A 16,401-nucleotide genomic window follows, 5' to 3' on the forward strand; every position below is an offset into this window, starting at 1 on the left:
GTATTAAACTGTATTTCTGGTACAAGTCTTAGTAAGTGTCCACGATTAAAGTTGTCTTGTATACCTTGTAACTGTATATAGGTTTCCATAGCCAACTCATAACCTGTCTAACATAGGAAATGTTGCCCATATATTTTGATCGAAGTAATAAGTCAGACTGCTTAAAACTAATTCAAACAGATGCTTGAAAACTGTGTTCAAAAACAGTATTGAAATGTTTTTGTTTTGCGGACTCTACACCATGTATATTATTATGAGAACTTAAGTACTGTTCTGATGCTTTGAGGAACAAATCTGCCTCCTCTCCATTGATGTATGAGCATGCACAAGCACACATATACAGTCTCAATCAATGATTCATATTTGCCCTGCGTTTGGATCTCCTACAAACTACCGATTTAATTATTAAATGCTTGTGTTGTCTAGAATGAGGCTCAGGCAGAACTCAGCAGCAGACTGTGTTGCTGCTTCACCCTTTGATGCCATCACACAATGGAGGCGCTCAGGCCTACAACTATCTCATTTAGTATAAAAATGTAAAAAAAAATGAATGATGAAGACCCTTGCTACTACATTGACAGTTTTTTAATGAATCCAGATATTTTAAAGAGTGAACCAGCAGAATGAAACACCATTTGGCTTTGATCCTGCCACCCTCTCACTTCAACAATTGATTCGCTCATGCACCCAAACTATTTGTAACCACAGTGAAGTGGTTTCTGAAGAGCCAAGCAGGTTGTTCAGCCCTCTTTACCTTAAGGGAATCAGAACAAAGCCCGCATTCATATTTAAAGCAATGTCGTGCCTCTGTGACAGCACAAATGGTTATGGTTTGCATTAGCTTGTAACGTAGCAATAAGTGAAGAAACAAGAGTGTCTGCTGTGGGCCTGTAATTACCGTTTCTGTCTGCTTCTGAGGACAGTGCCAAATTATTCACCACAGACTAGGAAATCCCCAAACTACAGAAGAAAACAGGATTTTAAAACCTGAAACGTCTCCAGAGAGGCCTGTGATAACTGCCTTTAATTACATTTCATGCTAACAAACCTTGTTAAGCTATACAATCAAGTTACTATGGTTATTCTGATGTATAATGTTGAATTATTCCATATTTGATCAATTTTGCTCAACAAAGTGAATCTGACTGAATACAAGAATAACCTTGACAGTTACTGAAATACAGATGTGGTTTGATTTTTAAGGTTTGTACTAGCCAGCTTCAGTTTCCTTCTTTCATGGCATGTCGGCCCCAGTATCACCACAAGATATATATTTTATTCATAGACCAACAATAATAAACAAAAATATAAAGCATCACATCAACGTTTTATAGGCAGAGAAAAATAAAGGGTATAATTTTATACAAGACATCTAAAGAGACCAATTCAGAGCACAAAAACATAAATCACAACTAATAATAACGATTACAGTGAACAATTTAAACAAGGGGAAAAGCATGAGCATTATAACTTGAAGAGTGTATAAAAATGACAAATTTGCTTGCAAAATATTCCCTACCTGGTAATTACATTGACCATGGGGTTAAAGAGTCCACTAGGATCAGGACTGCTGCGTTCGAGGACACTAGAAGCTCTACAAAGAGCTGTCTTGTCTCAGATTGATAGATGCTACCGTTTCTGAAACAATCCCACACTACAGTTTAAAGGTTTATTAGCCATCATTTAACAGAAATCAAAATCTACCAGCTTTAAGATTAAAATCTTATGGCTTTGCGGTTCTCTTGAGTCCCTAAAATGTTAAAGATTAGCACCACTGGGCTGGCATTAACATCAAAAGCTGGGTTAATGTAAATAAGTACTATAAAAAGATTCCAAATATTGTCCATGTTCACCCACTGTGTCTTTGTCTAGTGTTAAAAACCAGAAGAAAATCGATCCACTTCCATCACAGTGGGTGCCTGAAAGGAAACGGAACAAAGCTAAGACTACGCTTTTCTATTTCAGCAATAGCTTTCCCCAACTTTTTTTTCATTTTTGAGCTTCTTTTTTGTTCTTCTGTTTACAAAACCATCAACATTATAAAGGTTAATGGTCACATTATAACACCTGTATGTACTACATGTACATAGACCTAAAAAAAAATAAAAAAAAATAGGGCCATCAGATTTTGAGAAGCTACTGTTATTTACATGCCTCTGTCTATCTAAACATTTCCCTTTGTAAAAAGCTGTGCTTTGTACTGAAACTGCCTCGTCTTCACAGGTAGAAAAATACAAGGTTAGTATCCCCAGACCTGCTAGCAGTATTTTCTGCCACGTCATGCAAAAACACTTGGAGCGGATGAAGTCGTCAACACGTTATCACCTTATTGTCCTACAAAAATAATTGGTAGCAAAATAGACTTTAAAGTCTCGAGAGTCATGCATCTGTCCTTTTCACTGGTTTCTGTACATAATTCAGCTGTTTTTTTACGGTCCTGAGTGTGCAAAAAGTCAATATTACTGATGGCTAAAAATAAGACCAATGTTATGGACTGCTGAGAGAGAAAATTAAAAAAAGCAAAGGCATCTTCCTGCTCTCTTTACACAGCCTTCTGCAGAGTAATCATATCACACACACGTATTCCAACTACATTTTGTGTGTTCAATTTGTAATTTAACTATAAGTTTGCAGAGTAGTACAGTATGTGAGATGTTTTCAAGTTCTGTGTAAATGCCTATTATATACTACCTACTACACAATACAATGCTGCAAAAGTATTTTGCAAATTGGCAAGGCTTCCTGAAATTAATGCAGGATATATTTCATATAACCCTCTGACAAGAACTATTGCAGCTGTGAACTACAACTGCTACTGAATGTACTTTGCTAACATCGCTTTACTAGAATATTAACATTTTACAAAAGTGCATCCTCATGACATTTGACGAATGCCATTTTCTTTAAGTACTTATATGTGGGTTTAAAGAGTTGTACCTCCTGTCTGCTCTACTGTATCCTGAAGCATCAGACTGCTTTGTCAGAGTAATCTGGCCCACGGTTCAAATCAGTATGTATGGTTTACAGCTATGAGAGGGGGAAAAAATTTTATCTATAGTTTGACTGATTCCTTTGATTTCTTTCTGTCGAATTTGCAGTTAAAGACCATGTTTTTTGTCTTGTCAGAGTAACATAGGCTGCATAAAACCTAAACAAATATTCATGCTAGGCTTACAGTATATTCCTTCACACAGTGTTGGTGGTTGAACAACACTGGGTCACATTTATAAATGTCTTCATAACATCAAATGCCCAAATAAACAGAAACAAAGTCAAGTGAAATGCATTTAACATGATCTTACACATGCTTTACAAAATTGTTATTAATGCTTAAAAAAATGTAATTCATTTTTGAAATCCACTTTAACATCTGTACAAAAAACGTAAAAATCATGAAAAATAAGGAAAGAAAATAAGAATCTCTTAATTGAAAAAAACAAAACCCTCCTCCAATTGCTACAACCTTTCTGGCACGTAGATGCCAAATATTAAAAAATTGCCATCAAAATAATTCTGGACAAAATGTGGAGATCACACTAACATGGTACTGCTTTACTGCACTTGTCCCCTTTGCCACAACAATATGTATATAAAAAGTGCTACTGACAGCTGGTGGGGAGGAAGGACTAAATTACAGATTGAGAATTGGCTGAATGGGGGGAGGGGGGGCTCATCGTCTTTCCGTACTCGTGTAGCCGTTCTTGTCTGAATGCAGTCTGTGTGTTTTTAGTCACTGACAGGAGACGTGGTGTACAGGAAGTGGGTGGATGTAGGGTTTCCCTAAGAGACGCTGGAGCAGCGGATGCTGGGGGAGCCCATTTGTGTAAGCACCTTGTCGAGCCACTGCAGGGGACCATTCAGGTGCAGCTCGATCCAGCAGGGGGTGCTGGTCACCGTCTGACGCCTGGGAGAGACACAGGGAGAGCAGAAACAGATGTTGAGTACACAGAGACAGCTGTTTCAGGGCAGGACTTGTGTGAGTAAACTTACAAAGTCAAGTTTCAGCAAAGTCAAACTACTCTACTTTCATTTTAGCCCCCATGTAAGGCAGATGCAAGAAGCTGGCTCAACAAAAAAAGCACAAAAAACCTTCTGTGAGTTACACTTTTAGCAAGTTTTAATGCCAGTTAAGACATAATTTAAGATCAGTTTACTCTCAAATAAGAGTGTGAAGTGAACTGAAAAACCAACCCTGTCTTTTCTATTCGTGTTGTCATTCTTTCAGATGAGATTGGAAATCCTAAAATAGGATTTACATTTCATGTTTACAATAATTTTGTTTTATATGGGTCTTTTTATCAAAGCCTCATCTACACATTGATGAGTTTAGCTGGATCAGAATAAATGTTATGACCTGAGGTAAAACCTGCTAGCCTGTGTGTCTCTCTAGAGTTTGAATAATACTTAAGAGAAAATGTAATTTTATAGGTCTCACACTGCAACTGAAAATAGGAAGTTTAGTTTCATAAACTTTTGTAACCTTTCTTCTACAAACCTTAATAATAATTCATTTATGTCTTAGTTCTTGATTCTTCAAAAACTTCAGAAGAGGCAGTATACTTTTTTTTCTCGAGACATTCAACCTCTTGATATCTCTTTTGGCAGATTCCCTACAGCCCTCATACAAAAACCCTTACTGCTTTTCCCAGAGAGGAGAGGCAGAAGTGTTCAAAATAATATAATGTATGAGTGTAAGTGGAGTTAGGTGACAGCTCTTATGCCTAAAGTGCCTGGTGAAAGACCAACATCAGCTGCAGAAAACACTGCAGACGCTGTATTACAAAATGCAGTTTGTATGTGCTATAAAAAGAGGGGTTAGATTTCCAAAAAGATTCTGGTTTCAGTGTGCCTCACCCAGTGATAACCCTGTCATTTATGCATCTGTGCTCTGCCAGTGACTCCTTTGTGTTGTGCTTTTTCCCCTGACAAATCACATTTGTGAGTGATGTGTGGACACGCAGCAGGTTTAAGGGAAAAGAAAGGCTATTTTTTTCAAAAATGAACATTTGATTTGGTTCAAAGTTTTGAGGCAGGTTGAACAAGCTAAGTAAATAAAACAACTAATTTCTCAGTCAATGCCAACAACAACAGCAGGCAAAATGTATCCTGTATGTTGTCATCCATCTAATTTATGCATTGGCAAGCCAGATGAACAGACACTTGCCAGCTGCATGATTTCCCTCTGGTTTCTATGGTTTGTTTCATGAGTACTGGAAATAACCTTCTATCTGAATAAATTAGGTGCAACAATTATAGGTTTGGCAAGATCCTTCATTCATCTTTACATTTATCTTGTCTATTTTTGTGAGTTAAAAAAGAACAGGTAAAGGGGACAAAAGAGTTTAAAAAAAAACAACCAACAGTCAGCATGGGAAAAGACGGAAATAGTGAGGTGTGGGTGGAGGTAGAGAAGAAGGAAGGCTTGGCTGGTCCAGTAACCTGAATCCTGTTTTTAAGTGTCTCCACATGTCAGCATTTGGTCTGGACAGGACTGGTGAGCAGTCGCTCACAGCACAAAGGTTTCCCCCTTGAGGAAACATCCTGTGCAGAGCCAACTTTCAGCCAATCATCTGCTCCTCCTTTCTCACTATCAGTGAGTCAGACTGTATGGAAAACAGGGAGGGGATGCAAGAGGGAAAGTCTGACATCTCTTTTTGACACAGCACATGTGTGTTTGTTTAAAAATAGTCTGGAGTGCCAACTAGGGCCTGTTTCTATTGATGAGGGCTCGGCGACGTCATATACCGGATTCACCAGAGTGTGAGCAGATGCCTGGGAGCAGGGGCGGCTGGACTGTGGGATGTGATTCACATTCTGTTTGTTTCTATTGTCTGCGTGGTTGTCATTAACCCAAAGCTGATCTGTGAGTGCAGCTTACCTGTACTCGGCTCCCCAGCCCTTGACGAAGCTCATGCGGATGGTGCACATCCTGGTGAGCTGGTACACAGCCTCAAACCCCTGGTTGACTGACTGGGCCAGCAGGGCAGCAAACTCCTGGTTGTTGAAGATCTTCAGGTTACATCCTGGAGGGAACAACCAAAACATAACCAAAAGTCAGGTCACATCACGTTGGTTTTACTGTATTTAGAGATGACCATAAGACTGGGGACTGCTTTTGGGGAGGTTTGGCTTAAAGAGGAACTCCACCGATTTTCCCTATCAAAGTCTGTTTACACGTTTTTGGGAGTACTACTGCGTATATGAAAAAAGTTTTTTGTGGCTCCAGAGGGAGTTAAAATCTGATAAATTGCCTCATGTGATGTCACCTGAGGCAGCATCAGTTGAGTCTAAAGACTACAAGTTTGAAAATGAAAAAAATCTGGCGCTGTGGCGTTAGAAAGAAGTGAGCTTACCAGACCTCTGTAGCCTGCTCCTCATCTCTGTGTATTAAATGTGCAGCCTTTACGTTAATCTGACGGAATTCAATTCAGACTTGTTTTGTGTTGAAAGTGATAGAGAAATGTTACTAGGTCCGACCTAATAAGATTACAGTCACTTGTATATAAAAGTGACTCGGGCGCTTATTCAGACATGAAACCAACATATGAAACTGCCTTACGTAAAGAGGTGCATGTCTGAAAGGGTCTAGTGACTCAGACAACAAAGTCCAACGGTGCTTGTCTAAACATTTTGCATCTGACAACACTTTTACAAATCATGTGGTAAAAGTAGCCAGACCACTGTGGAGAGGAAGAACATTTATTTTTAACCAGACTACACTTTAGCCAAAGCGGTAAGTGATAAGTAGTAAGTGATGGGCTAGATGTGGCCTCTACTTTTCACAGTTGTGATGATACAGCAACAGTAAATCTGTTCTGAATCATCCATTTTAAAGAATCACAATGTCGTCAGTTTTGCCACAGACAATGAAAGTGCTCAAACTGGAGAATTTTGGCAGCAGAAAGTCGCTGAAAAAAACGCATGTTACTACTGCAATTTTATATTCCTGGCCCAAAGACTACACTCAGTTGTGAAAGTTAAGGACAACACAACTTCATACTGGACATTTTTGGGAAAAGGTACATACAGGCATCTGCAAACCGATTTTTTTTTGTGTATGTTGGTCTCTACCTTTTTGGCAAATGCACTGCATTTATATAGCACTTTTATCCAAAGCCCTTTACAATTTGCCTCTCATTCAACCATTCACACACATAGGATGGACAAAAGGAGCTGGGGATCAAACTGTCAAACCTGTGATTAGCGGCTGATCCACTCTACCTCCTGAGCCACAGATACTGTCAATTTCCAGTTCTGTCTTTTCAATTTTTCTTTCCATCTACCTCCCTCACTCCTCGTCTCGCCATTTCTCCCCATTTGTCTCGCTCTCTCTTCTGTCCTCTCTCCCCAGTTGTATGTCTCTCTGTCCCCATCTTTCTCTCTCTGTCTCTGTCAGCTTGACACACACCTGGAGGGATCTTGCAGACTGTGGCAGGGTGCCATCCGTAGCGTTGGTTACAGTTGGGGCTCTGGACAAAGATGGCGCTGTCGCTGAGACACTCAGCAAACACTTCTCCTCCAATGTAATATAGCCGCACACCACGGCCTTGAACAGAGACAGAACAACAAACTCCTCAGATAAAACTCATGTCACAACAAAGACATGAGCAGTAATTACAAATGTAGAGTAATGTCTTATTTGGAATTGGTATAAAAAAGGAACATCATGCTGTTCTAAATTAATTAGCATATGTGCAGAGCAGATCTAAATGGAGTCCTACCAATATGTCTGCGGGTTAACTCCACAGCTGCATTGCGGTTGACGTTGGACAACAGGCCGAGGCAGAAACGCTCTGAGTTGGAGGGGTCTGTGAAGCCATCCACTGTCAGCGAGGGCTGTGAGGCGTGGAAGGTCTCTCCTACTCGCTGGTTCAACTCGTAGTAGGAAATAGAGCACCAGAAGGCTGGCTCGCAGTATGTCACTGGTTGAAGGTCTGACACAGAGAGATGGAGAAAGATACAGTTTGCTTTCATCAAACCAAAATGGAAAGTAGAGACAAGAGAATGGAGTGCAAAACTGTAGAAACAAACAGTACCAGGAGACAGGATTCAAGGGTAAGAACATGGTAAGAAGTTGGTGCAAATCAGTGAAATAATTACCAGAAAACAGAATAGATGGGAGAGAAAATGAAAAGCAAAGATGAGGCAAAATGGGTGAAATGTGGGGAGAAAAGGGGCTAAGGTGGATATAGAGGGGGAAGAAAAATGCTACCAAAGAAAACATTAGGGCTGAGCTTGCGTCACAAAATGTCAAACCCATATGCTGTTTCCCAGAAGCTTTTACCAGACAAAATGTGGAAACTCAACCCTCACTGGTGGGACGCTTGAGCCAAAACGGTCAAATTACAGGCTTATCCATGATAATTTTCAGTAACTTCAACTGGTTCTGGTAATTAGCTCTTTTCCCCCTCAACATGGCCACTCTCTAACAACTTCAACATTTTGTCCTTGGCTTTGAAGTCCAGAACAGAGCTGGACGGCACTGCCAAATGAACCTGGTGTGATTTTGTTATTTCAACAGTAGCTTTCCAGCCAAGCCCCCTGGCGTTTTTCCATCCTGATAGAATAAACGTAGGATATTGTCATTGATGTTAGCGTGGGCTGAATGGTGTCTTGGCCTGTTCAACAGCTCACATGGTGCCGGGAAGACAAAGGCTTCTTTCATCACCTGGTTTCCTCTTACAAAAATGGAGTTAAATCAAACAGAGAATTCCCCACTGGGGAGATACACTACTGAAACATTTGTCTGTTAGTGAAGACAGAAAAGTATACAAACACACATTCACACACACACACACACACACACACACACACACACTCACACACACATACACACACACAGACAGTCCTTACCTAAGTTGCTGTGTGTGGGTGAAACAGGGTTAGGTGACAGGTTTGGGGAGCTTGTGTCCATGCTGTGGGTCATCTGGTGATCGCTGGTCTCTCCATCCTCACTGAGGTAGCCTGGTGGTGGCGTTTCTGAGACACGAAAACCCACGCAACACATAGACAAACACACACACGGACAACAAGTCATCACATTTGTGGCAAAGTTCCCGAAGATAGATCTGGTGGAAATGTCTTCTGTATATGTATAGTAGCTGGCTGATTAAAACACGACACAGGGAGACAAGAAGGAAAATATAAAAAATTGGCAATCTACAAAGAATTACATTACATAGAATTTATATCAAATACAGCAAAATTTCAGTTTAGTTGTTCTCACTTGCCCACCTGCTTGTTCTGTGTCTCTCATTCACTTGTTCTTTTTTAGACTACTCTGACATTAAATTAAATTGTCCTCCCTAATAGAAACATGCGGTCACGTTTCATAAAAAACAAAAACAGATTAGCATTAGGTCTGTGTTTAACCCTGGTTGGGAAGAGTATGTTGAAGCCATGTCGGATAACAATTGTTGACCCATTCAGATTGACTGAAATGCATCACTGTGTCAGTGTGAAAGGTGTATATGTCAATCATTTTCTTCATCTGAAGTCACTCAGAATCTCATTTAAAAAATGTTGATAATGTGTAGGATACAGATGCAGCAACAGAGGCTTGTCAGTGCTCAATTTATGAACAAAAGAGCAGGTTAACTAAAAGGAGTCCTTATGTGGGTAACCCAAAATCAAGGATTATAACCGTCTGTACAACTACTGGTCCACAAGATCTAATTTTCTCTTAGCAAAGAACTTTGAATGATAAAGTAACTAAACAGAAAAGACAAAAATGTGATGCATTGCCTGGAACCATGCCCATGTATAATGCTATCAGCTTGACAGTGGGATACTGTGGATATCGGACTTGGTATAAAAGATTCTCATACCAGTCTTGGTGTATAAGGGGTATCTGAGTGTAAATCCTGAAGCATGCTGGTACCTGGTATGTAGTTGCTCTGAGGCTCGATGCCAGCAGGGAAGTTGGTGTTTTCGGGGATTGAATGGCTGTAGTCATCCAGAGGCGGGAACTCACTGGGGATTTCTGTGTGTCTGGGCACCAGCACTGGTGGGAGTACTGTATAATGGACATAAAGACAGACAGACACACATAACAAGCAAGTAGTTTCTTAGAACATAGAAATAGTGATTAGTTTCATATCTGGATAAAACAAATACATATGTAATGCAACACAATATAATAACAAAACAATGAAATGATGCAATAAAACAATAATAGGACAAAGATATGTGCAATAAATCACAGGAAAAATATTGGATAAGCCCTCTAGATGAAAACAAGTCTATAAAAATGTGCCTTGGAAAAAAGGCAGATTGTTCTACTGAAAAGCTCCCTGACAGCAAGGTGAAATGAATTTGGACAAACTGTAAAACTTCATCCTTTAAATTCTTGGAAAAAGTTTTTCGAAACTGCTGTTAGAACCATGATAACATCTGAAGAAGAGGTAAACACACTCAAAGCTGTCATACCTGGCGTCTCTACTCGCTGGTAGTGGTACGGGTTGACACACACTTCATCCTTCTTCGTGTGGAAGGCGTACTCGCACAGCTCCACCGCCCGCAGCTCATGGTGGGACTGCAGGTCGGGCCAGCGCCACAGACGGCAGTAGATGACGTGGGGCAGACCTTTTCTGTGAGAAACCTGCAGACGGCCATCCAGAGACCTGCAGATATGAGGAGAGGAAGAAGCAGAGAGGTTTGTTAAGTACCTGCAACCTTTTGTTTGAAATATTGATTATGTGTTTTCAAGCATTTTCAGAACGAAAAAAAAAAAGTTTTTCTTGGCCCTTATATGTGTAACATGTTGTGTAACATTTGAATATTTACTTGAAAGTTTTCTCTTGAAATGCTGACTTGATATTATGTGGAATATTCGACTATTTACATAATATTTCCTTAATATTATTTAATTACGTTGTCCCTGTCTTCATTTATAGATTTATTTTCTTCAACTTTATGACGATATTACCAGTTTTGATATGAGACTCCTACTGGTTATTGTCGGACTTTCGTTTTGTGGACTTTATCTTTTGGAGTAAAATGTAATTTATTTTGCATTACCCATCTCATCTTTTATTTCTCCCCTCTATTTTCATTTGTATATTATTTGTCTAATTTTAAGGACGTTAACAGTTATTGATGTGGTAATTGTCTCAGGTGTTTTGGCACACCTTTTTGATTGGTTGTTACAGCCTGTTGTTTTAGCATAAATGTGTTGTTTCACATTGGAAATTGATGACCAAAAGGTCTCTAACAAACTGACATTGTGCAGGAATACACCCTTTTCTTTCACAGTCTAGAAGAATTTAAATATTTTTTTATAAAGAGTTTTAAATCAGTCTTCATATTAGAATTCACCTTACACAATTCTGTCCTCCATATCAAACACTACCTCTGACACTACCTCCTACTGATGAGGGCCCCAGCTGTATGTGCACTGGTTATGAGACGATGTCTAATGATGAACAACCTGAAGTGAGATTACAGTTTGTATAACAGGAATTTCATTTTGTTTTCTAACATCTGCACTCATCTGTCATACAATACTATTGGCAGGATGATGATTTAGACTGCCAGATAGTAATGAACGGTAGTTTGACGCTGCAGATTGTCATAATGGGGATGTAGCCTGTAATCTCTGAGCACAACGACCCATGAAAGAGAAAACAAAACACGCTCATCGTCTTATGCAAAAACAAATACTGAGTAAGGGTCAAAGGTATAAGCTAAAGCCCTTTAGAGGGACAAATGTCTGTTCCAAAATAAAAACAAGGCTGTGTACTGTCTACTGAAAGCTCAGTAGTGCCTCATCTGGGTCAACTACATGTACATCCAGCAAGCAGAGAATAGCATTTTAATTTTTCATGGCAAAAGCTTTCATTCACTGCCTCTGTACTTTAAAAGGGGCTGGGGAGTGTGTGTGTTGGGGGGGAGGGTGTCTTGAATTTATAAATAGTGTCTGAGTACTTTATGTGCACACAAGCATACAGAAGCATACAATTGAAGAAGCATATGAAGAAGAACTATCACAGGAGAAAAGCTAGTGAAGCTCAGACTCTGAAAATCACATCCTTAAAGCCTGCGAGTGAGAGCTGATGTGTTAATGCCAACCTGATTCTGTATCCAAAAGCCTCATATGGGTCAAAATCGTGTATATCGAGTATAATTCAGAAGAACTGTCCTGCGCCATACAAACCTTAAATAATAATATTCCCCATATAATGAAAGTAATGCAGTGAGACGTTAAGTAGGGAGACCCTTTATAGGCATCTAATGATTGAAAAGCTGGAATGAAGTTGGCAACATTTTTCAAATCGTAGAAAAGGTTTCAATCGTAGTCATCTAGACACTCTTTTACGATTACATACGGTTACGGTTGAAACCTTTTCTATGATGGAACATTCCTGGACGAATGAGGGACTACACCGGCCAACATTTTTCACAGTTTGTAAAAAAGGAGCAATTTCTTGAGGCTTTACATAATGGTTCAGTAGCCACCATTAGAGAACTGAAAAAATGTCCTCAACCATAAAATGCTAATGTGTCACAATAGCATTTTATGGTTGAATGAACGACACATAAAAAACTTTTTTTTCTCCATCATACATGTCAGAATAAAAACATAAATTGTGTCTTCTGATTTTTCAGAGTGAGCCACAGCAACTTCATGCAGGTTATCACTGTTGACACATCAAAAAGGGAAGTGAGCAACATATTAATAATAATCATATCATGACTAAGAACATAACAATGTAATATGGCTAAAGATGCCTCATGATAACACAGGCAACGCAGACACAAGCGTCGGATCAAAAGAACTCCCAGACTTCAGGCTTTTAAATCAAGGACAAACAACAGTGCTTGGCCCACCAGTCAGCGTTTGAACTTAGTGTTGAGTGAAAACATTCAACAATACTGAGATATTTGGCTGCTCCAAAAAGTACAATCTGGATACTTACACAGAGTAGACAAATAAACAGGAACCTCTTGGGTTATTATGCAATCAAGTACAAACCCCTGCAATAAATACTATCTTTGTAAAGCTAATAATGTAATTTTGGCAAATTTTTTTAATTGTATTGTAGCTGTAGTGATGTTAAGCCAACATTTTGTCAAATGTCTTTTGGTTAGTGTTTGTGAAGGTCTACTTGTGACCACTGTTCCTCTTTTCTATTGCAGTTTTCCTGGCATATATTAATTATCATGATTTATTAAAGCTGTTTCGTTTTACCAGGTTGCATAATTCTGTGCTGTTTGTGACTGATGCTACAGCAAGTGAGGCCTTTTCATACATCTGTAAGTTGCCTCAAAAGTGCACTTATTAAAGCTAATTAAAGTAAATTGGTATTTAACTGACTCCCTTTGCAACCTTGTTTTACAAGGGTTGAACAGAATAAAAGAAACATAAAGACAGTTAGTAGCTTTGAAGTAACTAAATTGCCGTTACAAAGGCAGCTACAAAAGTGAATCAGGAAATTTTACACAATTCATTATAACACAAAGGAAACACATGAAAAGTGCATTTGCGAAGGGGAACAGTGATCACATGTAGACACTCACAACAATGACTGAAGGAAACAAGATATTTACTTAATAACAGCGCAAACTGTTCAAAGCATTAAATAAACTGCCTCACTGACTATGAGTGCTGGGATATATGAATGCATTCACAAGGACTGTATGTATTATCTTTATCTGCATGTCGCTGTGTCCATATCTGTGTGTTTCTATGTTGAACTGGCTGTGAAAACAAATCTCCCTCTGGGACAATAAAGTCTAAATCTAATCAAAAATAACCATGAAGTTGGAACAATACCTCTCTGACAGTATATTTTTCACGTGTGTTAAATGGTCAGACAGGGCTGATCTGATGTCAGTGGTATGTGTGTTAGGTCCCTGCTGCTGAGTGGGTGTTTAGTGGGGCTAAACTCTGCATGGGCTGAGACAGACATGTACAAACTGCAGTAGCATTACTGGCTATTTGGCGTCCTACAGTACTTAAGTGTCCTTCTCTTTGTAACGCCCTTTGCAGTCAGTGTTTTTAAAGAAAAGGGTTACAGTAAAGATATGATTTGAGTCACACTAATAAGTTCAATAACTGAACTGCGCATGTGCACAACACAACAGATGATCTATTCTACACTCAACCAGAAACAATGAATATTACTTTATGTATCACCAGTCCTCAGGCAGTAATGCTGGGAACACAAAATGCGATTTAAAGCCCAGTTATATCCCCCACTTGGCCATTATTAATTATTTCACGTTAATGGAGAGTCAAATCAAGTCAAGTTCATGTATATACATGCAGTACAATGTCTCTGTGGGATTTAGAGACACACAAAAGCAACAGTTCACAAACCAGCCCAAATTCTCCAAGAATTCTCCAAGAAGCCACCAAGTGACGATCAGTGGAATAGTGTGAAACTGACAGTAGGAATGTGTACCACATCGCACCGCGTGCTCACACACACATGCATGTTGGATACGTACGACACAAATAGAACAGGGAACCACTCATAAAAACATTGCTCCATAGTGCTACTAGTGGTAAGGCACCTTTAAGTTAATTGGTATACTCTACAGTATTCACAGGCCATGCCAATTTACTCTCTTATAGTACATGGTAGTTTTATTCAATTCTGTTTACATACAGAAAAAAGAAAAAAGAAAAACAAACAGTCAAAACATTGTGCCCATGAAACATATAGACAGGTCTAGACACACATACCCTTCTCAATCTGAATTACTGCACATTGAATGAGACTTTAATGAGAAACACCTCCCTGACAGTAAAAACCACTCCCGCACCACCATCAAGCCTCAGCCTGTTGTTTAGGGGAGCCAGTAGCACTTTCTAAACAGCCAACCTCAGATCCTGCAAAACACTTTAAAATGAGCTCAGAGTGCTTCAGCTATGAAGCAGGGGGGAGAAGTATGACCCCAAATTCCCTGCTGTGTTTGTGTGTGTGTGTGTGTGTGTTTGTGTGTGTTCCAGACTGAAGATTTGAAGGACATGGGTGGGATCTGAAGGCTTCCAAGAATCCAGGCCAACAGTTTTCAACCTTCAGCTCCTCCCTACAGCACCAGAAAACTGGTCAACACAGATCACCACAGACTGATTATATTTACAGACAAAGTCACAACTCACACTGAAAAATTCGATGGATAGCGATGACGAAGGAATAGCTCTACTATGAGATATGTCACAATGATTTGAAACAAAAAGCCTCAATGCAAGCACAACTGCAACGACTTGATAAGCCAAAGAATAGGCTACATAAAATGAAGAATAAAATGAGTCGAAATATCCCAACCTCCCTCCACTTTTCTGTCCTGCATTCATTTTTATTTCCATCTGTAGAGACAACATTGTTGCTAGTTAAAACGTGCTACTGTCATCTTTAGGCCACCTTGATTCCCTTTCTGACGAAGAACAAGACCCAAAGTGTGGACGTTTATCAGAGTGAAACTGATGTCCAAAAATGAAAGGGACAAATTGGTATAGATTTTTTGCCACAAGGGAAATTGTGTCAACATCATTGTGCTCCATGACCCAATGCCGAGGCTGAACCTGACCTTTACGCTCAACCAGCTCTGTTTGTGTGTGAATGGTATTCAGTGCAATCTGTGCATACACACACACACACACAGACACACACACACACACTCAAAGGTGAGCAAGAGTGAGATAAAATAACTACACCTCCAGTGGATTTGCACATTTAGCAATAATCTGTGTGAAGGGGTTGTTTGAATGGAAAAGAAGGAGGATACGCAGTTGTGTGTGATAGTGAAGAGGAGTGCATACACACATTTTAGATGTGTGTGTGTTTGGCTGACTAATAAAACAGACTCAGACAGAGCAGATTGAGCTTCACTGTGCTGAGGAGGAGGGGGGCAAAACAAACACTCTCAGGCATGCCCAGTTACGCTCAGAGACACAAACATATACACTGTGTGTGTGTTCAGGCTGGCGATGGTCTGAGCAGTGCTGAACCAATACACACACACACACACACACACACGCTCGCTCCCTGTGGGCTCAGACCTTTTGACATGGACTTTTTACAACTCTCTGCCAAGCTTCAAACTCAAATGAAAGTCTAAGCTCACTAAAAAGATGCCAGCAAACACTGTGAGAAGCTAAACGCCTTTTAGAGTCACTTTATTTTTTTGCTGTCTTTCAGTGTTGTTCATTAGGCTGTCATATATAAACTTTATTTAAGCACCTAAACGCATGTTTAATTCAGAAATTGAAAGACATGATTTGGGACATTTCAAGTGCCTGCAAGTGCATGTAAACATCAGGACCTCCAGTCACAATCTGTCCTATAGGAGCATAGAGGGGGGGAGGACAAAGTGTGTGATGGATAAAGAAAGGAGGGTGCTGCTGGACAAAAGGGCTAGCAGACTGTCTCAACAGCTCAGGGCAGCTCAGAG

At 39.7% G+C, this 16,401-nt stretch overlaps 1 protein-coding gene across 3 annotated transcripts in view; it reads right to left on the minus strand.

Moving 5' to 3' along the window:
• Positions 1-570: 570 nt before the first annotated feature.
• The window catches only part of smad3a (SMAD family member 3a), a 29,674-nt gene continuing 13,843 nt past the window's right edge, over positions 571-16,401 (minus strand). For all 3 annotated transcript variants that reach the window (XM_044167996.1, XM_044168780.1, XM_044169607.1), the window contains exons 2-8: positions 10,429-10,622; positions 9,881-10,015; positions 8,854-8,979; positions 7,722-7,934; positions 7,409-7,546; positions 5,879-6,023; positions 571-3,904 (exon numbers count right to left, since the gene is read on the minus strand). In XM_044167996.1, coding sequence (XP_044023931.1) covers positions 3,781-3,904; positions 5,879-6,023; positions 7,409-7,546; positions 7,722-7,934; positions 8,854-8,979; positions 9,881-10,015; positions 10,429-10,622 — 1,075 coding nt within the window. In that variant the 3' untranslated portion in view covers positions 571-3,780. The remainder of the gene's footprint in view (positions 3,905-5,878; positions 6,024-7,408; positions 7,547-7,721; positions 7,935-8,853; positions 8,980-9,880; positions 10,016-10,428; positions 10,623-16,401) is intronic.

The sequence above is a fragment of the Siniperca chuatsi genome, linkage group LG1 (assembly GCF_020085105.1).
Source record: "Siniperca chuatsi isolate FFG_IHB_CAS linkage group LG1, ASM2008510v1, whole genome shotgun sequence".
NCBI lineage: Eukaryota > Metazoa > Chordata > Actinopteri > Centrarchiformes > Sinipercidae > Siniperca > Siniperca chuatsi.